General features: G+C 47.7%; 2 protein-coding genes across 4 annotated transcripts in view; one reads left to right on the top strand and one right to left on the bottom strand.

The window, feature by feature from the left end:
- Positions 1 to 84: 84 nt before the first annotated feature.
- LOC109882341 (histone-lysine N-methyltransferase ASH1L) lies at positions 85 to 14,449 on the top strand. Of its 3 annotated transcripts, none has more exons than XM_031837601.1 (10): positions 85 to 2,062; positions 6,225 to 6,534; positions 6,830 to 7,003; positions 7,114 to 7,205; positions 10,095 to 10,168; positions 10,260 to 10,305; positions 10,544 to 10,679; positions 10,790 to 10,953; positions 11,471 to 11,565; positions 12,345 to 14,449. In XM_031837601.1, the coding sequence occupies exons 1-10, from the start codon at positions 274 to 276 to the stop codon at positions 12,456 to 12,458; spliced, it is 2,994 nt and encodes a 997-aa protein (XP_031693461.1). In that variant the 5' UTR covers positions 85 to 273; the 3' UTR covers positions 12,459 to 14,449. The 3 variants fall into 3 exon arrangements, 2 of the variants coding, with proteins under 2 accessions (XP_031693461.1, XP_031693463.1); XR_004211959.1 differs by having other exon boundaries at positions 157 to 2,062; positions 10,790 to 10,966; XM_031837603.1 differs by lacking the exon at positions 12,345 to 14,449 and having other exon boundaries at positions 157 to 2,062; positions 10,790 to 10,968.
- A 6,946-nt stretch (positions 14,450 to 21,395) lies between these two features.
- Positions 21,396 to 23,171, bottom strand: part of LOC109882334 (RUN and SH3 domain-containing protein 1) — a 31,308-nt gene continuing 29,532 nt past the window's right edge. The window contains 5 exon segments of the mRNA XM_031803386.1: positions 21,396 to 21,854; positions 22,002 to 22,160; positions 22,257 to 22,400; positions 22,403 to 22,500; positions 22,604 to 23,125. Coding sequence (XP_031659246.1) covers positions 21,689 to 21,854; positions 22,002 to 22,160; positions 22,257 to 22,400; positions 22,403 to 22,500; positions 22,604 to 23,125 — 1,089 coding nt within the window. The 3' untranslated portion in view covers positions 21,396 to 21,688.

Raw genomic sequence — 23,171 nt, 5'->3', positions numbered from 1 at the left:
CTCCCTCCCTAAAGAGGAGTTCTCCAGGTCAGGGACGACATCCCCTCTTCCACCATCCCTCCAGCAGACTCTCTTCTCCTCCTCTTCCTCTTCCTCACCCTCTTTACCCCCATCTGCCTGTCTTCCCCACACACCTGAAAGAGGCCACACCCTCACCTATCAGTAAATCACACAGCAAGGAGATGTTGCCTAGTGATAGTGTGATTGGAATGGACCACAACACTAGCTCAGAGCGGGGGGAGAGGAGGGGCCGAGGGAGAGGGGGGGGTAACCATGGGAATGACCTCAGATGTCACCCGGTCAGTGTTCCGGACAGGTTTAGGGGTCAACCGGAAGGGTCAGAGACAACCCTCACCCTCCATGTTACTAGAACACCCCCCCCCTGTACCCTCACCCATCAGAGTGTCAGCCTCACCCCCCTCTCCCCCCTCTGCCTCCCCCAGACACACGGCTCCTTCTGACTTAGTGGAACCCAGAGACAGACACAGGCACAGGCGGAGGGGGTACGAATGTCCCTATACCTGCCCCCCCTGCCCCTGCCTAGGGCACAACCAGCGCTCCCACCTGGACCTCTGCCCCTGCCTAGGGCACAACCAGCGCTCCCACCTGGACCTCTGCCCCTGCCTAGGGCACAACACACACAAGAGACAGAAACACAAACACAAGAGGAAGTACCAGCACCTGCTCATGCACGCGCACGACCCAGACTTCCTCTCTGAACTAGACGATCTCATTGGGCAGTTCAGCGAGGTCCGCATCGGACGCCACCGTGATTGGGCCAGAGCTGGATTGGGGCAGGATCTCGATGAGAGTGGGGAGAAAAGACGCCACTCTTCATTATTGTCATCGCAAAATTTCCGCTCAAACATTTACAGAATCGACTTGAGTGGATACTACTCGCCTCACCCCCTGTCTCACCCCCCTCACCCCTCCTTCTCCCCGCTCCACCCCCACCCCCCTCACGGCCTGCCTTATGGCAGCAGAAAGCCAGAGCTGAGGTTGAGGTGTGGCTGTCCCACCAAGCCCTGTGAGTCCTTAGACCAGGGTGACTGTGGCCAGGGGCGGAGGTGTGCCTTACAGGGTATCACAGGGCACCTCCACCCCTCCTCTCTCAGTACCCCCCTGGCCTCCTCCACCACCTCTTCCATCACCCCCATGCCTCTGGGTTTTGGCTACTACAGAGGCTATCCTCTGACCATGGCCCATTACCCAAATCCCCACCCCTCCTTTCCCCTGCCTCCACCTCACCCCTACGCCCCCCACCTCCACCCCCCTCACCTCCTCCTCAACCCAGCCAGGTTCCACAGGAGGAGGAGCAGGCAGCTGAGGGCTGGGTTGGGTGGAGGTGGAGGTGAGGACGTGGGGGTTATGGGTGAGGGAAAGAGAGCCGGGGTCCGATCCTGTCCAGCAGGGTCCGTCCCTGGTCGGTCCTGTGTCTGTGGGGGGAGTGAACACAAGCTCAGACACAAACATCGTCACAGACAGCGTGATCGTGACGGAAAGGAAGAAGAGGACGAGAGAGTTGCAGGGTCACAGCTAAGGTCAGAGTTCACCACAGGGTCAGGAGGAAGTAGAAAGACTGGAGGACAAGGGAGTGCTGGGTTGATGGAGTCTCCACGGCAACATAGGCACGGCAAATATCCCTCTTCTTTCTTCTCTGCTTCTGCTAAACTAGCCTCTTCATCATCATCATCAGAGAGGCTCAAACACACACCCCTCACCTGTCTAGGCTCCTCTCATCTGTCCTCTTTCGGGGAGGGCTGGGGGGTTCGGCAGAACACCTGGCTGAGGAGAGGGGGGCTGGGGGCAGGATTCAGACCCCTCGATCCCACCTGGGGCACTCTGACAGAAGAGCCGAGGACAGCCGCCGTGGGGGGGTCAGAGAGAGAGGCGGGAGAGAGACACACACCCTGTCACAGCACCTTCACCCCCCCGGCACACACCAACCTCTTCACCTCCTCTGCCACCAGTGGGAGGGGCATGAGGAGCGGAAGAGACAATTGGAGACCAGGGAATCAAGACGGGAGTGAGGAGCCATCACAGACAGAGAGGAGAGGCACAGGTGAGAGTGAGTGAGTGAGTGAGTGAGTGAGTGAGTGAGTGAGGGAGGGAGGGAGGGAGGGAGGGAGGGAGGGAGGGAGGGAGGGAGGGAGGGAGGGAATATTATTGAAGCCAGGCACCCAGGCTAGACATACTACAGTGACAGCAGGTTTTCACATAGCAGAGACAGTAGTAAGGTTGGTAGACTGTCCTTCTCTCAGGTCTATGTAATCAGTACATCAAACATTATATTGGGGAGGAAATTAGTCTCTGTTATTTTTATTACCACAGCAAGTTAGAGACTTGAACAGAGAACCTGCATGACACATGAACTTACATATACACTCACACAGGAGAGGGGCGCTGGGGGCAGTACACTCACACACGCACGCAGGAGAGGGGCGCTGGGGGCAGTACACTCACACACGCACGCAGGAGAGGGGCGCTGGGGGCAGTACACTCACACACGCACGCAGGAGAGGGGCACTGGGGGCAGTACACTCACACACACACGCAGGAGAGGGGCGCTGGTGGCAGTACACTCACACACACACGCAGGAGAGGGGGGCTGCGGGCAGTACACTCACACACACACACGCACACATTATTTCCCCCTCATTTATTGGTTCATTCTCACAGTCTGTTAATAACCCTTCCAGTCCGATCTGCCAGAGATCTTAGAAATGTCTCTGGTTGTGAAGTTGGCTGCCTGCTATGCTGTTTGAGCCCTGGGCTATGAAGCTATGAGCAGAACACAGTCATTAGTTAACCACCAGTCTCTATGTATAGTCCTGTTCATGTGTCACTGTCTCAGATGCTGCTTGTCTGCCTGCCTGCATGGCCAACATACTGTACACTGTCTGCCTGCCTGCATGGCCAATGTACTGTACACTGTCTGGCTGGCCAACATACTGTACACTGTCTGCCTGCCTGCATGGCCAATGTACTTTACACTGTCTGGCTGGCTGGCTGGCCAACATACTGTACACTGTCTGCCTGCCTGCATGGCCAATGTACTTTACACTGTCTGGCTGGCTGGCTGGCCAACATACTGTACACTGTCTGGCTGGCTGGCTGGCCAACATACTGTACACTGTCTGCCTGCCTGCATGGCCAACATACTGTACACTGGCTGGCTGGCTGGCTGGCCAACATACTGTACACTGGCTGGCTGGCCAACATACTGTACACTGTCTGCCTGCCTGCATGGCCAATGTACTTTACACTGTCTGGCTGGCTGGCTGGCCAACATACTGTACACTGTCTGGCTGGCTGGCTGGCCAACATACTGTACACTGTCTGCCTGGCTGGCTGGCCAACATACTGTACACTGTCTGCCTGCCTGCATGGCCAATGTACTGTACACTGTCTGCCTGGCTGGCTGGCTGGCCAACATACTGTACACTCTGTCTGTCTGGCTGGCTGGCCAACATGCTGTACTGTACACTGCCTGGCTGGCCAACATACTGTATACTGTCTGCCTGGCTGGCTGGCCAACATACTGTACACTGTCTGCCTGGCTGGCTGGCCAACATACTGTACACTGTCTGCCTGGCTGGCTGGCCAACATGCTGTACTGTATACTGCCTGGCTGGCCAACATACTATACTGTACACTGCCTGGCTGGCTGGCTGGCCAACATACTATACTGTACACTGCCTGGCTGGCTGGCCAACATACTATACTGTACACTGCCTGGCTGGCTGGCTGGTCAACATAATGTACTGTACACTGCCTGGCTGGCTGGCCAACATAATATACTGTACACTGCCTGGCTGGTCAACATAATGTACTGTACACTGCCTGGCTGGCTGGCCAACATAATATACTGTACACTGCCTGGCTGGCCAACATAATATACTGTACACTGCCTGGCTGGCTGGTCAACATACTGTACTGTACACTGCCTGGCTGGCTGGCCAACATAATATACTGTACACTGCATGGCTGGCTGGCTGGCCAACATACTGTACTCTACACTGCCTGGCTGGCTGGCTGGCTGGCTGGCTGGCTGGTCAACATACTGTACTCTACACTGCCTGGCTGGCTGGTCAACATACTATACTGTACACTGCCTGGCTGGCTGGTCAACATACTGTACTGTACACTGCCTGGCTGGCTGGCTGGTCAACATACTGTACTGTACACTGCCTGGCTGGCTGGCTGGTCAACATACTATACTGTACACTGCCTGGCTGGCTGGTCAACATACTGTACTGTACACTGCCTGGCTGGCTGGCTGGTCAACATACTGTACTCTACACTGCCTGGCTGGCTGGCTGGTCAACATACTGTACTCTACACTGCCTGGCTGACTGGCTGGCTGGCCAACATACTGTACTCTACTCTACACTGGCTGGCTGGCTGGCTGGCTGGCCAACATACTGTACTCTACACTGCCTGGCTGGCCAACATACTGTCCTGTACACTGGCTGGCTGGCCAACATACTGTACTCCACACTGCCTGGCTGGCTGGCTGGCCAACATACTGTACTCTACACTGCCTGGCTGTCTGGCCAACATACTGTCCTGTACACTGGCTGGCTGGCCAACATACTGTCCTGTACACTGGCTGGCTGGCCAACATACTGTACTCTACACTGCCTGGCTGTCTGGCCAACATACTGTCCTGTACACTGGCTGGCTGGCCAACATACTGTCCTGTACACTGGCTGGCTGGCCAACATACTGTCCTGTACACTGGCTGGCTGGCCAACATACTGTACTCTACACTGCCTGGCTGGCTGGCCAACATACTGTCCTGTACACTGGCTGGCTGGCCAACATACTGTACTCCACACTGCCTGGCTGGCTGGCTGGCCAACATACTGTACTCTACACTGCCTGCCTGGCTGGCTGGCCAACATACTGTACTCTACACTGCCTGGCTGGCTGGCCAACATACTGTCCTGTACACTGGCTGGCTGGCCAACATACTGTACTCCACACTGCCAGCCTGGCTGGCTGGCCAACATACTGTACTCTACACTGCCTGGCTGGCTGGCCAACATACTGTCCTGTACACTGGCTGGCTGGCCAACATACTGTACTCCACACTGCCTGGCTGGCTGGCTGGCCAACATACTGTACTCCACACTGCCTGCCTGGCTGGCTGGCCAACATACTGTACTCTACACTGCCTGGCTGGCTGGCCAACATACTGTCCTGTACACTGGTTGGCTGGCCAACATACTGTACTCTACACTGCCTGGCTGGCTGGCCAACATACTGTACTCTACACTGCCTGGCTGGCTGGCCAACATACTGTCCTGTACACTGGCTGGCTGGCCAACATACTGTACTCTACACTGCCTGGCTGGCTGGCCAACATACTGTACTCTACACTGCCTGGCTGGCTGGCCAACATACTGTACTCTACACTGCCTGGCTGGCTGGCCAACATACTGTCCTGTACACTGGCTGGGTGGAAAATCCCTAGAAGGAAAGTCTGCTCAGTCAGTGTTAATGTTGGGGAATTTTGTAAATATGGGAAGAAAGGAGATACTTGAGGAGAAGTGATGGATAGTAGGATGGCGGGGGACTGATAGTGAGGGAGGGCAGAGGGAGGGAGGGAGGTAGAGAGTCGCACATCATCTAACCAGACACATATGTGACTGAGAACACACACACACAGCCCACACACACACATTCTAATGTATAATTTGTGTGTGTGGTGTTTTCCTGTGTGTGGGTGCTTGTGCACGTGCGCACGCGTGTGGGTGTGTATACCAGAGGGGGCTTGTGGGAGGAGATATCGGTGGACGGGCTCTTTGTAATGCCTAGAATGGAAACAGTGGAATGGTACCAAACACATCAAATACATGGAAAGATTGACTCTGTTCCAATGATTCTATTCCAGCCACTACAATGAGCCCGTCCTCCTAAAGCTCATTCCACCAGCCTCCTCTGGTGTGCGTGTGTGTGTGTGCTTGACTGCTTGTTGTGATTCCCAGAAGGGGAGTATATGATTTGAGGGGAATACCAGGCAGCAGTGCAAAGGAAGTGTAGAGTCACCCCATCTGCTGCTGTTTCAGTTACTGATACATATACACTTCTCCTCTCTCTCTCTTCCCCTCTCTTTATTTCCCAATCATTCCCTTTCTCCTCCCTCTGTCTCCCACCTCTCTCTCATCTCTCTCTCTCGCTCCCTGTCCTTGCTCCAATGACTTCTCTCTGGACTCAAGACCCACACTATGACCTGAGCAGGAGGCAACTGAAGTGGCTGAGAACCGGTCAACGTTTTGGGGCTAAGAGAGGGCCTGGACGACCCAGGAAGAACCCTATAGCCTCCCCTTTGGTCTCCCCCTTCCTCTCTCCTACAAGCCAACCAAACCCTCCAACTGAGACGGACGACCAGAACAGAGACAGAAACAGAGGAGGAGGAGATTCAGTACAAGAGGTGATTGAAGCTGTGATTCAGAGCCAGAGGAGGAGAAGACGGAAGAGGAGGCACATTGAGAAAGAGGAGGTCGAGCATCCATCCTGTCTCCAAAGGTAAACCGTCAGAACTCACCCTTATCCCAACTGACCCAGCGAGTGCCCTCGCAGATGGTCGCAAAGTTTAACACAACAACATTTCACTCCCACAGCGATCAAAGCGTTACTGAGAAAGTCTAGAAAATGCATGCTGTTTTACATACCCTGCAACTAGCTGCTAGATGTGCACTGAAGACTTAATACTTCACACAGACAACGTATATTAACACATGGTTGACAGCACTGTGTGCTAAGCCAGTGCCCTTTCTCTCTATCCTATCTCTCGCTCTCTCACTTTATTCCTTCCTCTTAGTTCTGGTGAAGGTGAGCCAGTCACCCACACCCCCTCCATATGCACAGACCAATCAGAGCTAACCCAAACTCCATCCCTAACCCTGGCCAGCCAATCAGATAAGGGAGCTGACCAGCTGCCTAGGAAGAGGTTTCAGAGGGCGGGGCTCTACTCCGATGACTACAAAACTACAGAGTGAGTTATCATGCACCTGTTCATACAAACTAACTTCACATACTCTGAATTGATTTCACAAATGGTGTGTATTCTATTAATTTAATTGTGTAAATGTGTCTCTTCCCCAGTCCCTCCTCTCAGAACCAGCTGAACAGAGAGAGACTGGAATATACACCAGGAGAACAAGACTACAGCCTCCTGCCTGCTCCCATACATGTTGGTGAGGGATTATTTTTTATTTTTTATTATTATTTCACCTTTATTTAACCAGGTAGGCCAGTTGAGAACAAGTTATCATTTACAACTGCGACCTGGCCAAGATAAAGCAAAGCAGTGCAACACAGACAACAACACAGAGTTACACATGGAATAAACAAACGTACAGTCAATAACACAGTAGGAAAAAAAGTCTATATACAGTGTGTGCAAATGGCGTGAGGAGGTAAGGCAATAATAAGGCCACAATTTAGTAAATTAACACTGGAGTGATAGATGTGCAGATGATAATGTGCAAGTAGAAATACTGGTGTGCAAAAGAGCAAAACAAGTCAATTAAAACAATATGGGGATGAGGTAGGTAGTTAGATGGGCTATTTACAGATGGACTATGTACAGCTGCAGCGATCGGTAAGCTGCTCAGATAGCTGATGTTTAAGTTAGTGAGGGAAATATAAGTCTCCAACTTCAGCGATTTTTGCAATTCGTTCCAGTCATTGGCAACAGAGAACTGGAAGGAAAGGCGGCCAAAGGGGGTGTTGGCTTTGGGGATGATCAGTGATATATACCTGCTGAAGCGCGTGCTACGGGTGGGTGCTGCTATGGTGACCAGTGAGCTGAGATAAGGTGGTGCTTTAACTAGCATAGACTTATAAATGACCTGGAGCCAATGGGTCTGGTGATGAATATGTAGCGAGGGCCAGCCGACGAGAGCATACAGGTCGCAGTGGTGGGTGGTATATGGGGCTTTGGTGACAAAACGGATGGCACTGTGATAGACTGCATCCAGTTTGCTGAGTAGAGTGTTGGAGGTTATTTTGTAAATGACATCCCCGAAGTCGAGGATCGGTAGGATAGTCAGTTTTACGAGGGTATGTTTGGCAGCGTGAGTGAAGGAGGCTTTGTTGCGAAATAGGAAGCCGATTCTGGATTTAATTTTGGATTGGAGATGTTTAATATGAGTCTGGAAGGAGAGTTTACAGTCTAGCCAGACACCTAAGTATTTGTAGTTGTCCACATAGTTGTCCACATATTCCAAGTCAGAACCGTCCAGATTTGTGATGTTGGTCGGGCGGGCAGGTGCCGGCAGCGATCGGTTGAAGAGCATACATTTAGTTTTACTAGCGTTTAAGAGCAATTGGAGGCCATGGAAGGAGTGTTGTATGGCATTGAGGCTCGTTTGGGGGTTTGTTAACACAGTGTCCAAAGAAGGGCCAGATGTATACAGAATGGTGTTGTCTGCGTAGAGGTGGATCAAGGAATCACCCGCAGCAAGAGCATCATCTTTGATATATACAGAGAAAAGAGTCGGCCCGAGAATTGAACCCTGTGGTACCCCCATAGAGAGTGCCAGAGGTCCGGACAACAGACCCTCCAATTTGACACACTGAACTCTATCTGAGAAGTAGTTGGTGAAACAGGCGAGGCAATCATTTGAGAAACCAAGGCTGTTGAATCTGCCGATAAGAATGTGGTGATTGACAGAGTCGAAAGCCTTGGCCAGGTCGATGAATACAGCTGCACAGTACTGTTTTTTATTGATGGTGGTTATGATATCGTTTAGTACCTTGAGCGTGGCTGAGGTGCACCCATGACCAGCTCTTAAACCGGATTACACAGCGGAGAAGGTATGGTGGGATTCGAAATGGTCAGTGATCTGTTTGTTAACTGGGCTTTCGAAGACTTTTGAAAGGCAGGGCAGGATGGATATATGTCTGTAACAGTTTTGGTCTAGAGTGTCACCCCCTTTGAAGAGGGGGATGACCGCGGCAGCTTTCCAATCTTTAGGAATCTCAGACGACACGAAAGAGCAGTTGAACAGGCTGGTAATAGGGGTTGCAACAATGGCAGGAGATCATTTTATAAAGAGAAGGTCCAGATTGTCTATCCCAGCTGATTTATACGGGTCCAGGTTTTGCAGCTCTTTCAGAACATCTGCTATCTGGATTTGGGTGAAGGAGAAGCTGGGGAGGCTTGGGCAAGTAGCTGCAGGGGGTGCGGAGCTGTTGGCTGGAGTTGGGGTAGCCAGGAGGAAAGCATGACGAGCTGTAGAGAAATGTTTCTTGAATTTATCGATTATCGAGGATTTATCAGTGGTGACAGTGTTTCCTAGCCTCAGTGCAGTGGGCAGCTGGGAGGAGGTGCTCTTATTCTCCATGGACTTTACAGACTCCCAAAACGTTTTGTACTTAGAGCTACAGGATGCAAATTTCTGTTGGAAAAATCTAGCCTTTGCTTTCCTAACTGACTGCGTTTATTGGTTTGTGACTTCCCTGAAAAGTTGCATATCGCAGAGACTATTCGATGCTAGTGCAGTCCGCCACAGGATGTTTTTGTGCTGGTCAAGGGCAGTCAGGTCTGGAGTGAACCAAGGACTTTATCTGTTCTTAGTTCTACATTTTTTTAAAGGGGCATGCTTATTTAAGATGGTGAGGAAATTACTTTTAAAGAACGACCAGGCATCCTCTATTGATGGGAGGAGGTCAATATCCTTCCAGGATACCCGGGGTCAGGTCGATTAGAAAGGCCTGCTCGCAGAAGTGTTTTAGGGAGCGTTTGACTGTGGACCCATAGCGGATGCAGGCAATGAGGCAGTGATCGCTGCGATCCTGATTGAAAACAGCAGAGGTGTATTTGGAGGGCAAGTTGAGGGTGCCCATGTTTTGGGATTTAGGGTTGTACCTGGTAGGTTCCTTGATCATTTGTGTGAGATTGAGGGCATCTAGCTTAGATTGTAGGACTGTCGAGGTGTTAAGCATATCCCAGTTTAGGTCACCTAACATAACGAACTGTGTGTGTGTGTGTGTGTGTGTGTGTGTGTGTGTGTGTGTGTGTGTGTGTGTGAGAGAGATTCTGTGTGTCAGGTTTTTAACACCCCCCCTTTCTCTCACAGGGAAGTACCTAAGAATGAGACGTATAGACTTTCAGTTGCCCTTTGACGTCATGTGGCTCTTCAGGCACAACCAGGTGTGTAACACACACACTATACACACACACACTATACACACACACAGAATAAACTCACTCACTTGAATGACCATGTCTCTGTGTGTTCCAGCTCCACAAAGAGCCAGATGTTCCTCAGACCAGAGAGATCTCATCCTGTGAGTACCCTAAAGTCACAGAGTACCCTAAAGTCCTGTATTTGCATGCGGTGCATACCGTACACAACGTTTATACTGTAGTGTGTACATCAATACTTGACTTCAACATGACTTACCACCCTACTTGGTTGGGGGTGGGGGGACATCCCACTGTTGCAGTGACACGTTGAAAGTGTTCAGTCTGTGTGGAGGGGTCCATACCTCATTATCTCTCTGTCTGTCTTTGTTTTCCTCCCAGACCAACCGAAAGAGAAGAGCCTGTCCAGTCACCAGACAGGGGTGTCCCTCCCTCCCTCTCCCCAGGAGGAGTGTTCCAGTCCCAGTAAGAAGCTGTTCCCCTACCTGGACATGGAGCCTATGACCACCAGTGACAGGTAAAGACAGAAGACAACCCGCCTTGTCAATACACATGGAGGTGCAGACTAGTAGTTTGTGTGCATTTCTCAAAATAATGATCTTATTTATGTATTTGTTTGATTGGCAGGGTGTTCGTCCTGAAGCACCGCGTGTTCCTTTTGAGGAACTGGGAGAGGGTCAGAGACAGACAGATACGCCTGAGGAGGGGGAGAGAGGGGGAACGAGAGAAAGATGGAGGAGGAGTTTCCAGCTATGTAGCTACTGGGGACAACAACAGCCACATCATGTCAGGTCCATGAAGCAAGTGTGTGTGTTAGTTTAAGTTTTTGTAGGTGTGTGTGTGTGTACTCGCACGCCTGTGTGTGTGCACCTGTGTGTCAGTGTGTTTTATTTTAAATGTGTTCATTTATAGTAGTATTGTACTGAGTGTATGTTTATATGGACATAGATGTGTGTGTGTTCATCTCAGTGCTCAGTTTAGCTCTCTGTTTTACAGTATTTATTGAGCCATATCATATTCAGCATTACACACACAGCAGTTTTCCAACCACAGAAATAAGTGCTTTCCCATTTCTGTCATCTCTTCACTGCCGTCCAAGAACATCCAGCTAGGTTCAGCTTTCCCCATAAACTATCCACCAAAATGTATTTCCATCAAACCGTCTTCAGCAAAGAACAGACACTCATAAGGGAATTTTAAGGACATCTACTGCATATATATATTTCCACACCACACACACACACACACACACACACACACACACAAAATACCATCCATGGGCACTAAGGTTCTTTCCTCTCTCTCTAGGTCGACAAATGGCGGTGAAGAAGAATGTTGTGTGGACTAGTGAGCCCCTTCGTGATCCCCAGTGCCCAATTAACCCCCTCAGAACCACGCCCCATGTGAGTGCTCCCCTCTGAGTGCTCCCCTCTGAGTGCTCTCCTCTGAGTGCTCCCCTCTGAGTGCTCCCCTCTGAGTGCTCTCCTCTGAGTGCTCCCCTCTGAGTGCTCTCCTCTGAGTGCTCCCCTCTGAGTGCTCCCCCCTGAGTGCTCCCCTCTGAGTGCTCCCCTCTGTGTGCTCCCCTCTGAGTGCTCCCCTCTGAGTGCTCCCCTCTGAGTGCTCCCCTCTGAGTGCTCCCCTCTGAGTGCTCCCCTCTGAGTGCTCTCCTCTGAGTGCTCCCCTCTGAGTGCTCCCCTCTGAGTGCTCCCCTCTGTACTGTAACTGTAAAGATATTCACTCATTAGTGTCTCCCATGAGGGCTGTCTTGAAGTATTCATATGGAGTTCTTTGTCTTTGTCTGCTCTCCTCTGAGTGCTCCCCTCTGAGTGCTCTCCTCTGAGTGCTCTCCTCTGAGTACTCTCCTCTGAGTGCTCTCCTCTGAGTGCTCTCCTCTGAGTGCTCCCCTCTGAGTGCTCCCCTCTGAGTGCTCTCCTCTGAGTGCTCCCCTCTGAGTGCTCTCCTCTGAGTGCTCTCCTCTGAGTACTCTCCTCTGAGTGCCCTCCTCTGAGTGCTCCCCTCTGAGTACTCCCCTCTGAGTGCTCTCCTCTGTACTGTAACTGTAAAGATATTCACTCATTAGTGTCTCCCATGAGGGCTGTCTTGAAGTATTCATATGGAGTTCTTTGTCTGTGTCACTAATTCTTATAACTAACTCCTGAGGTCGCATCTACCCCCACCACAGCTCACTGGGAACAGACCAGAGGAGAAAAAACAGGTGGAGGAGGAAGAGGAGGGCTGGAGGGAGGTCCGGAAGGAGCGACTGAACAATATACTCCTGAAGCTGCAGCAGACATGATTGGTGAGAGAGGACAAGGAAGGAAGGAGGGGGGAAAATCTCAGCTCAGTATCTCTTCTTCTTCCAAGTAGCTCAGTTCAGCTAACTTTGCACTAGTGTTGGGGTGAAAACACTTCCCTGAAATGATTTGTTATAAAGATGATTTTGGGCTTTGTTTCTGAGAGGAATGAGGGTGTTGTTGTTTACTGTACCATTGAGAATGATTGACAGACGGTCAGCAGACCAGTGACAGTCTGATTTAATAGTCAGAGAGGGCGGAAGGGATGGATGGAGACCATAGAGTCTTAAGGCTGGATTAAATTCGTATTGTAGCTCCGCGTTGTAGCTCCATTTAAATGTAAAGGACATGTTCCCGTGTTCTCACAGACTACATTCACGGTAAACGCTGCATGTCGGCTCAATCTGAAATGACCATGACAACATTTTTTACCCCCTTTTTTGTGATATCCAATTGCGATCTTGTCTCATCGCTGTAACTACCCAATGGGCTCGGACAGGCGAAGGTCGAGTCATGCGTCCTCCAAAGCGTGATCCAAACCACGCTTCTTAACACCTGCTTGCTTAACCCGGAATGTATTGGAGGGAACACCGGCCAACTGACGACTGTCAGCTTGCAGGTGCCTGGCCTGCCACAAGGAGACGCTAGAGCGCGATGAGCCAAGTAAAGGCCCCCCCGGGCCAAACCTTCCACCAACCCGGACAACCCTGTGCCAATTGTTTAATGCCCTATGGGACTCCTGGTCACAGCCGGTTGTGACACAGCCTGGGATCGAACCCTAGACTGAAGTAACACTGCGATGCAGTGCCATAGACAGCTGCCATAGACCGCTGCACCACTTGGGAGGCCTACATCTACATTTATATGCAGATCTTCTGCGATACTTCCGCAATACACAGCCCGTATGGTTTGATTCAATCCCTGTTGCTGAAGTACGGCGCTATAGCGTGATTCAAGTGTAAAGGTCATTTCCAATTGAGCCGTCCTATGCAGTTTTTCCGTGAATTCAGTCTCCGCTAACATGGGAACATTTAATGTTCTCTTCAGCTCTACGTATTGAATCGGGCCTTTAATGTAAAAGTGCCATGTTGTAAATAAACTGACGCCTAAGTGAGTTCAATCTCCAAAAGCAATACGTCCTGTAAGGATTTCAGTACAATAACTTTAATATCACTACCAGTACCAGCTAGAGACCCTTCTATGTATCAAACCAAGTCGTTTTTATTGCCTTAGTGAATATGATCATTTCAAGATCGTTATATTGTACCAATGATAATGCAGTAACATTGACCTAAGTAATGTAATGAATCAGTTTCATAATTGATAGTTATTATCTAAGCGTTAAAGTTAATAGTCAAAGGCCTTCATTTTGCTACAAAGTGTTAAACATAACTGACCTATGTTAAATATTGCTATGATTGTATATGACTTTTCTTCACCTGTATACTTTTTCTGACTGATGGAATGTTCTTTTTTATTTGGTCAGACAATCAGGAAAATGAATTGAATCTGAGATTTGTAACCGTTCATTTGTACAGTTCTCTTTGGTGCAGTTTCTAGTTTGACTTCGAACACTAAGTTGAATGTTTTATAGTTGACCTGTGTATTTGCCTCACTCACTATTGCCAATGGGTGATTAGGAATATTATAGCATTCATCAATATAGTGAAGGGTTATTTATGTAGTTTGCATGAAATGTAACTTTGGGCTGGATTCAATCCTTATCGCGGAAGATCACATTAAAGTGTAAAGGTCATTTATCGTTAATTCAGTCTCCACGAACATTGCCTTTAAATTTAAATGGAGCTATAACGCAGATCTCCCATGATACTTCTGCGATGCGGTGAGAATCCAGCCCTTTGTTGTACAATTTAAATTGCTGCTTATAACCTGTCTTTGGAGAAAATACCACAGAGTTCATCTGACAGAATGTCATTTCAAACATTGACCTTATTATCAATAACAATAAAATGGCGTTTTTGTTTACAAAGCATTGTGGACTTGTTATATTCTCAACCACTTAACCATTCATACTATCACAGGCCCATGAATATCGCTGCTCCTCCAGCCTTATGGAGACGCTGCATAACTGGTGGGATATTCATTACACGGAATGGAGCAACTGCTAAATAACCAACATGGAAATGTGATATACAGCACCATCTGGTGGTGTAAAGCTGAATGCCACCAATGGCCAGGTGATGCGTTTTCCTCCATCACAACCCTCATCTGAGGACGTGACCTCAAGAGGACAGACAGGCAGAACTGAGCCTGAGGCCCTTCTCTCCTCCTTCAGCAAATCACTGATCTGTATGTGATTATATGGGCTATGTGTAGATGGAGGCTGGTGGGAGGACCTATAGGAGGATGGGCATATTTTAATGGCTGGAATGGAATTAATGGGACGGTACTAAACAAACATATGGCAACCACTCCTTTCCATCAATTCCATTCCAGCCATTACAATGAACCTATCCACCTATAGCTCCTCCCACCAGCCTCCACTGCATGTGTGAGCTAAAGCTGCCTAGCCAATCCCTCCCTCTCAGGTCTGTGGGTACTTTAATGAGGAAATCATTTAAAGTATTCAAACATGGATAGTTTCTCATTTCAGAGAGTCCTTCCCTCATGCACTCCCCTTCACTGCTCTGACAGAAGTGGCTAGGTCAGATGAAAACATACACTAAGCTCTTGGATTGGAATGGCTTTAATATCGAGGTACCACATACTTTCTAGGCAAGCATTCACTATAGCTCGATGGAATAGAGCAGGGTTATTCAACTCTCACCCTACGAGGTCCGGAGCCTGCTGCTTTTCTCTTCTACCTGATAATGAATTGTACCCACCTGGTGTCCCAGGTCTAAATCAGTCCCTGATTAGAGGGGAACAATGACAAAACACAGTGGAAGTGGCTGAGGTCCAGAGAGGAGTTTGAGGGGAATAGAGAAGAAATGAGACACATGAGAGACTTTGAATTTGGTTTATGTTGATTATTTATTGGGTATTTACAAACAAGCACATGCGGGAGTCAGACACTGACTGACGCTACAGGGACACAGTACACTATGGAACAGTGAGGTACGGGGCAGGCTACATCACACCAGAGAGATACAGAACCCACTGCTACACACACAGACACATGCTCGTTCGCTCCCACGTGTACACACACACACACACACACACACACACACACAGAGGCTGCTGAGGGGAGGACGGCTCATAATAATGGCTGGAACGGAGCTAAATGAATGGCATCAAACACCTGGCAACCAGGTGTTTAATGTATCTGATACCATTCCACTTATTCCGCTCCAGCCATTACCACAAGCCCGTCCTCCCCAATTAAGGTGCCACCAACCTCCTGTGATACACACAAAACCCCAGAGAGAGAGATAGACGTGAGGGCACAAATACAACAGAGGTGTATATATATATATATACACCTTTCAGGGACTCCAGGGTCAATAAATACCACATCCAATAAATGTACAGCTTTTCATACAAATCAATGCATTTATCATGGATCCTCTCACACAATGGAAAATATACCCGAATCAACAACAAAAAATAACTAGAAAATCCTTGTCAACATACTGAGATTGTTACCGTCACAGACCATGTGTATTTCCTGAAGTTATGTTTACCCTTCACCTGCATCTAGGCATGGCACATTGAAAGGTGGGCCTTGCTGACACTAACTAGCTCCTCCCTCATACAGTCTAATTTACTACAAGCTGTAATTAAAATACATTATAGATAGCTCTAAAACAACTCATGTCAATTTACTGGCCGAAGAAAGTATTTGTCTAGCTTGTTTTGCTGCCGTGACCCAGCTAAAGCCTTTAGAAGACCAGGGGTGTAGTGTGACTGGCCTTGACACACAGTGGCTCCACTGTTTGGTAAACAACTATCTATTGGAGCTACACTTTGTCTTGAGACACGCAGCGATTTGGATTAGCTAGTTAGGTTGTTGACATACTAGCAGGTGCCATACCATTGCATTTGGTGGAAGATTTGGTAAAGTAGCCTGTATAATGCAAGTGCAAAGTTACAATGTTTCCAATCTATTGTTGTCATAGGGTTGTCATAGGGACACTAACCCTGTGCTACACCACAGAGGCTTGTTGGCATGGTAACCTTTTATATTTTTTCTGGAAAATCAAAAGAGCGATATTCCCATTAAATTTGAATTCCTCAAGTAACCTGAACTCTTCAAGAAGTGCCATGTCACCCGCAAGTGACAAAACAAAACAACAAAAACAGCAAACAAACAGTTCCTTTAAACCAGAAGCCTTTGAGAAGTACATCATATATCATTACCAAGCCTACAGAATAACTACCAACCAAATCAGAAGATAAACATAGTAATAAACATGATTACTTTAACGTTATTCTACTACCACTATCGTTACTATGGTATTAAAAATGATGACCTTACACGGGTTAGCATGACAGGTAGGGAAAGAAGGAAGGCACATACAGTGGGGAGAACAAGTATTTGATACATTGCTGATTTTGCAGGTTTTCCTATTTACAAAGGATGTAGAGGTCTGTAATTTTTATCATAGGTGCACTTCAACTGTGAGAGACAGAATCTAAAACAAAAATCCAGAAAATCACATTGTATGATTTTTAAGTAATTAATTTGCATTTTATTGCATGACATAAGTATTTGATCACCTACCAACCAGTAAGAATTACGGCTCTCACAGACCTGTTAGTTTTTCTTTAAGAAGCCCTCCTGTTCTCCACTCATTACCTGTATTAACTGCACCTGTTTGAACTCGTGACCTGTATAAAAGACACCTGTCCACACACTCAATCAAACAGACTCCAACCTCTCCACAATGGCCAAGACCAGAGCTGTGTAAGGACATCAGGGATGAAATTGTAGACCTGCACAAGGCTGGGATGGGCTACAGGACAATAGGCAAGCAGCTTGGTGAGAAGTGTCGTGGAAGATTCAGAATTTGTTGGTAACATTTGTAAGATGTTTTATATTCATCAAATGTGTGTAAGTTACTTCTCATCAGAATGGTATTTTTGTATAATACTGTGGCGAGGTTGCAGTTATCTGTTCTATGTCAAAACTAAGTTGCATGGGCCGCTGAGAGGGGAGAGGTCAAAGTGTCATCATGTGTAAACATATCTTTTACTCCCTACCTTTCCCAGTGGGGAAAGGAGGGTGGCAGGGTCTGGAATCATTCTATGCTCCCTCTAATGTTGTTTCTATCTTAACCTATAGCCTCATTCTCCTCTCCATGAGTTTGTCCAGGATTGTTTGTATTTAGGGTTGGTTGTATCTAAATGACAATTTGATATATGCCTGTTGATATGGAGGATTGGTTTATGGTTCTGGGGTTTGAGAAAGGAGACAAAGCTGAACGATGAATTATGTTTATGCTGTCTGACTGTGTTCTTTGCTATTAAAGGATCTCAGTTGCATTGTAAGGGGGCTCTCAGAAAATTCATTGAGAGACACTGAATTTATCTGAGAGTCACAGAAAATGCTATAGAGCTTATATAATTCAAGATGGACTTTTATAACTAACTCTGACTTGTGTTGTGGTTTGCTCCCATGATTTGGTAAATAGAGGAAATTTCCACGACAGAAGGCAACAACTGTTGGCGCAATTATTAGAAAATGGAAGAAGTTCAAGATGACGGTCAATCACCCTCGGTCTGGGGCTCCATGCAAGATCTCACTTCGTGGGGCATCAATGATCAGAGGAGGAATGGGAGAAGGTCATGTGGTCTGATGAGACAAAAATAGAGCTTTTTGGTCTAAACTCCACTCGCCGTGTTTGGAGGAAAAAGGGTGAGTACAACCCCAAGAACACCATCCCAACCATGAAGCATAGAGGTAGAAACATCATTCTTTGGGGATGTTTTTCTGCAAAGGGGACAGGTCGACTGCACCATATTGAGGGGAGGATGATGGGGCCATGTATCGCGAGATCTTGGCCAACAATCTCCTTCCCTCAGTAAGAGCATTGATGGGTCGTGGCTGGGTCTTCCAGCATGACAATGACCCGAAACACACAGCCAGGGCAACTAAGGAGTGGCTCCATAAGAAGCATCTCAAGGTCCTGGAGTGGCCTAGCCAGTCTCCAGTCCTTAACCCAATAGAAAATCTTTGGATGGAGCTGAAAGTCCGTATTGCCCAGCGACAGCCCCGAAACCTGAAGGATCTGGAGAAGGTCTGTATGGAGGAGTGGGCCAAAATCCCTGCTGCAGTGTGTGCAAACCTGGTCAAGAACTACAGGAAACGTATGCTCTCTGTAATTGCAAACAAATGTTTCTGTACCAAATATTAAGTTCTGCTTTTCTGATGTAGCAAATACTTATTTCATGCAATAAAATGCAAATTAATTACTTAAAAATCATACGTGATTTTCTGGATTTTTGTTTCAGATTCTGTCTCTCACAGTTGATAAAAATTACAGACCTCTACATGCTTTGTTATTAGGAAAACCTGCAAAATCGAATACTTGTTCTCCCCACTGTATGAGAGCTGAGGTACGGTTGGGGGAAGGGCAGCCTCTCCCTCAAACACATAGGCTTGACAGTCGTGGTGTCTTCCTACACATACAGTACATCAGGGAGTAGCTTACTGCTTCATCTGAAAGCTTGGATAGTCTCAGTCAGGAACATACAACTATGGCCCTGGAAACCCACATTGTCTACTGGTCTCAGTAGCCTTTTGTATTGTCTTGTAGTCAGACTTAGTAACGCCCAGGTAACCAGTCAAGTTAAATATCTGGGGAATCAAAGATACCAATTGATCTATGAGGTAAAGGAAAAGTAACCAGACTAGAGTTGCTCATCCCTGGGCTGAGTAGAAAGAGACAGGTCTCAAGTCCCTCAGACTGTTTATCTGTCTGTCTGTCTGTCTGTCTACCTGTCTGTCTCAAAGCATTGATATTTCCATAAGCACTGAGTAGTATGTGTTAGTGAGGTTTAAGAGGTGTGGACTGATTGAAGTTACAGCATTGCTATGCCAGTTATACTTATATACTGTTGGATACTAGAATGTCCTTTAGATATGTGTCATATAGATAGATACTCCTCTGCATTCAAGGGTTGGGCTCAATTTGAATTGAAGGCTGCCGATTCAGGAAGTGATTTGAATTTAAAATCAGCCAATTAAAAAACATATAGCTTCTCCTTTTCAATTCATTAAGAAGTCATTCAAAATAGGAGGCCCCTATTTCAATCATCGAATTGGAATTTCAGTTTACTTCCTGAATTGGTGCCATATTGAGCCCAACCCCACTGCATTCACTCAAAGCATTCATTATACAATAAATGCAGTCTAAAGGTATATGAGACTAAATCTATCAGGTTATGATGAAGATATGAAGGATATGTCAAGACAATGCATACAACACACACTAAGATGAAGCCACTGGATTCCAATAATTGACAAAAACATTGGAGCTGTCCGATAAGATCACTTATCAATTTGATTCATGATCAACCTTATCTATAGTAACGTTTGACTATCTGTTATCTCTTGGTTATCTATCCATCTATCTATCTCGGTTAAATTCATCTATATTCATATACCTATATATTATGTATATTTATACAGTCAAATAGTTTTTAAACTGACTTAATTGTAGTGGGAACATGTCAAACACACAGAGACCAAGCGAAAGAGGTGAGAGATCAATAGGGGTGAAAGGTCAAATAGAACACAGAAAACAGCTACATTTCACTATGGTACTACATTACGTAACAGGGGCTACGCTCCAATACTCTACCATGGCTCCCTTCACCGGTTAGCCTGGCGGCAAGGTCTGGGTCTAGAGCAGAAACCGATCTGGCTACCAGGCTATAAATCTTCCCATAGTGACTGCTGATCTGAAAGTGTTTGGATAAGCTGAATGCATTGGTTGCATGTTTCGTCACAATATTGTTTTTAACGTTTGTTTGGACTGATGCCCGACTGAGCACTCTACTCAATGCATCATCAATAAGCGCTGATGAAGATTTCATCAAGTGTATTTCAGTGGCCAGGATGACATTCAAAAACAGGCAAATAATAATTAGGAAATTCTTTCGTCATCATTTTGATGTCACCAGATAGACTTTAAATGCAGTATAACATTAGCTAACTAGCTTAAATTGAGGGGAGGCCATCTGATTGCAACTAGCTAACGATAGCTTTGCTAGCTATGTTTGCCGAATTTTGCTAGATGATGACATTGCCATCCGTCTAAAGTAAATTTGACGACATGATCATGCTGGGAAAGTTGTTTCCTACTACATATTTGACTACTTTATCAACGGCACCGTATTTCCACAGGCACTATATTGTAATTTAGACTAAACAGTAGTTCGACTCAGAACGACGGGGCTTATCACCACTTTAGGGCACCGCCGATGGCGGCTTGGTATGACGTGACGGAGGTGCAACCTATGAATGGAATTCTACAGAGCTTTATCCAGTCCTTCTCAGATCAGTGGTCACCAAAGAGAGATGATGAATGGAGGACATTTAAAGGGATAGTCCACACCAAGATAAGTGTTTGTCTGAAGTTTTCACACTTCAAAAGTGGTCTGAAGTCGTGCTGGGTCCATATTCCACACCATCTGGTAAGCTAAATTAAATCTTCCTTAAATCCCCTAATTAGATGGTATAGTTCTTTAGGGATTGAGTTTTGCAGATTTCTACCAGTGCATAGTGGGATCTACACAACAGATGGTGCGGCGTAAGGACTGAACTAAATCACTTAGACCAGAGATCATCAACTAGATTCAGCCACCAGTGGAACATAATCACAAATAATTTGTAGATGCAAATTGACTGCAAGAAGCCCAAACAGATATAACATTTGACTAAAATATAATCATTTCAAACCTTGCTTAGATTTGTGAACAATCACATCTCTCTCTCTGTGTGGGAATACCTTGGAACAGATTTCCAACATTTACTGATGTTAGTATTTTATGTCCAACAAGTAACCCAAACCCTTTGCTCAGAAAACTTGGGGGCCAACTAAATCATGGGCCGCCAGTTGGGGAACCCTGACATACGACTTTGGACCACTTTAGAGATATAAACATGTGATTTGAACTTAGATTCAGGGGTGAACTATTTCTCTGAGAGCATTGGGACTTCACCACAGCCTCTCTATGGTTGCCTAAATACATTATAGCTTTATGACTTCATTTTCCCTCCCCCAGATATATTCAAACAATCAAAATTCTGATCAGGTGTCTGAAATCACAGGATCAGTGAGGCGTAGCCAATGGGTACGAGCCCCTCTCGGTCTCCCTGTCGACAGCGAATCCAGTCCTGATCGACACCCCCTAAAACCACTAACTCCTCCCCTTTCTGGAAGCTTAGCTCCGCCCCTGTGCCAGAGTGGTCGCATAGTGTTCTGACTGACCTGAGAAAGAGAGAAGAATATGTGATACTACTGTAAAAACATAAGAATGACATCATGACTGTCTATGACGGTTTTACAACTGAACTGATGTCCGAACTGAACAAACTAAACATGTAATCTAGATATATTTCCAAATATTTCCAATACCTGAGGGGTCTTGGGTTGTCCCATGTCTCCTCCATCTCTCTCTCTAACACCTCTTCTACCTGCTGGGGCTCCAGCGCCCTCCTCTGGTTAGCGCTGGAACTGCTGCTCACCATCCGGGTCAGAACAGACACCCCTGGAGACAACCACTGAGACGGACGTCTGGGGAGGGAGAGAGATACATCAGTGATAAGAGTAAGATACTTCAACTGTCTAGTATCAGAAAACTATCACACAAACACACACACACCAGCGCACCTGGTTGGAAGTGTGGGTATCGTGGAGTTATTGGAGGCTCCAAACAGCCGTCCCAAACCCCAGGGGACCGCCAAAGCTCCATCGACCTGATGAGGGTCACTCCTGGCCTGGGTACTGGTCTGGGGCTCTGGGGGGTCTCTGGATGTCCCCTCCTGGTTCTGTACTGCAGACAGGCTGAGTTCAGCCAGGTTCTGGCCCAGCTTGCCCCCCAGCGTACCACAGCCCCCCATCCCTGCTGGATCACCTAGGGAGAGAATAACAGCTCAGAAAAGTGCTGTGTGGTACAGACACTCTCCCATGCATTCAAACAAAGACACACACACACACACACGTTGAATTGTGCTCACCTGTCCTGCCTGTTGGGAGAGACTGGCCTCCCCAACATTAGGAGGTGCTAGCTCCCTAATTTCTTTCTCCTGAACCCACATCAGCTGAGGACTTGTCTCCGCAAGACGCCCAGAGACCTTTGCAGGCCCCACACTGAGACTCGCTGGCTTTAGTGACTCCACCAACCCTCCCACCCCTGAGTTGGCCAGGGACGACGAGCCCGCATTATGATTGGTCGCCTCGGGTTCTGCTCTCCCAAAGTCCAGCTCTGATAGGCTCTCGAGATAGCTGCTGCCACTGCCTTGGGATGCGGACCCCCGGGGCGAGAGCCTGAACCCCAGGTCCTGATTGGATGGGCTGGGGATCTCTGGGCTGTGATTGGCTGGATCCAGGTGGTGGTGCTGGAAGAGCAGGTCGAGGTTAAGGGTCAGGAGACTGAGGGGCTGCAGCAGGAGGAGGAGCTCCTCAAACAGAGGCTGGCAGGAAGTCAATGACAAACGCATGAAGGAGGATGGGGCCGGTAGAACGTCACCACAACACATCTGAAACATAGAGAGAGTGAGGCGAAGGAGAGAGAGAGAGAAAGAG

Source organism: Oncorhynchus kisutch, linkage group LG2, assembly GCF_002021735.2.
Source record: "Oncorhynchus kisutch isolate 150728-3 linkage group LG2, Okis_V2, whole genome shotgun sequence".
Classification (NCBI taxonomy): Eukaryota; Metazoa; Chordata; class Actinopteri; order Salmoniformes; family Salmonidae; genus Oncorhynchus; species Oncorhynchus kisutch.
The sequence above is the reverse complement of the archived record's forward strand: the minus strand, read 5'-3'. Positions and strand labels throughout refer to the sequence as shown.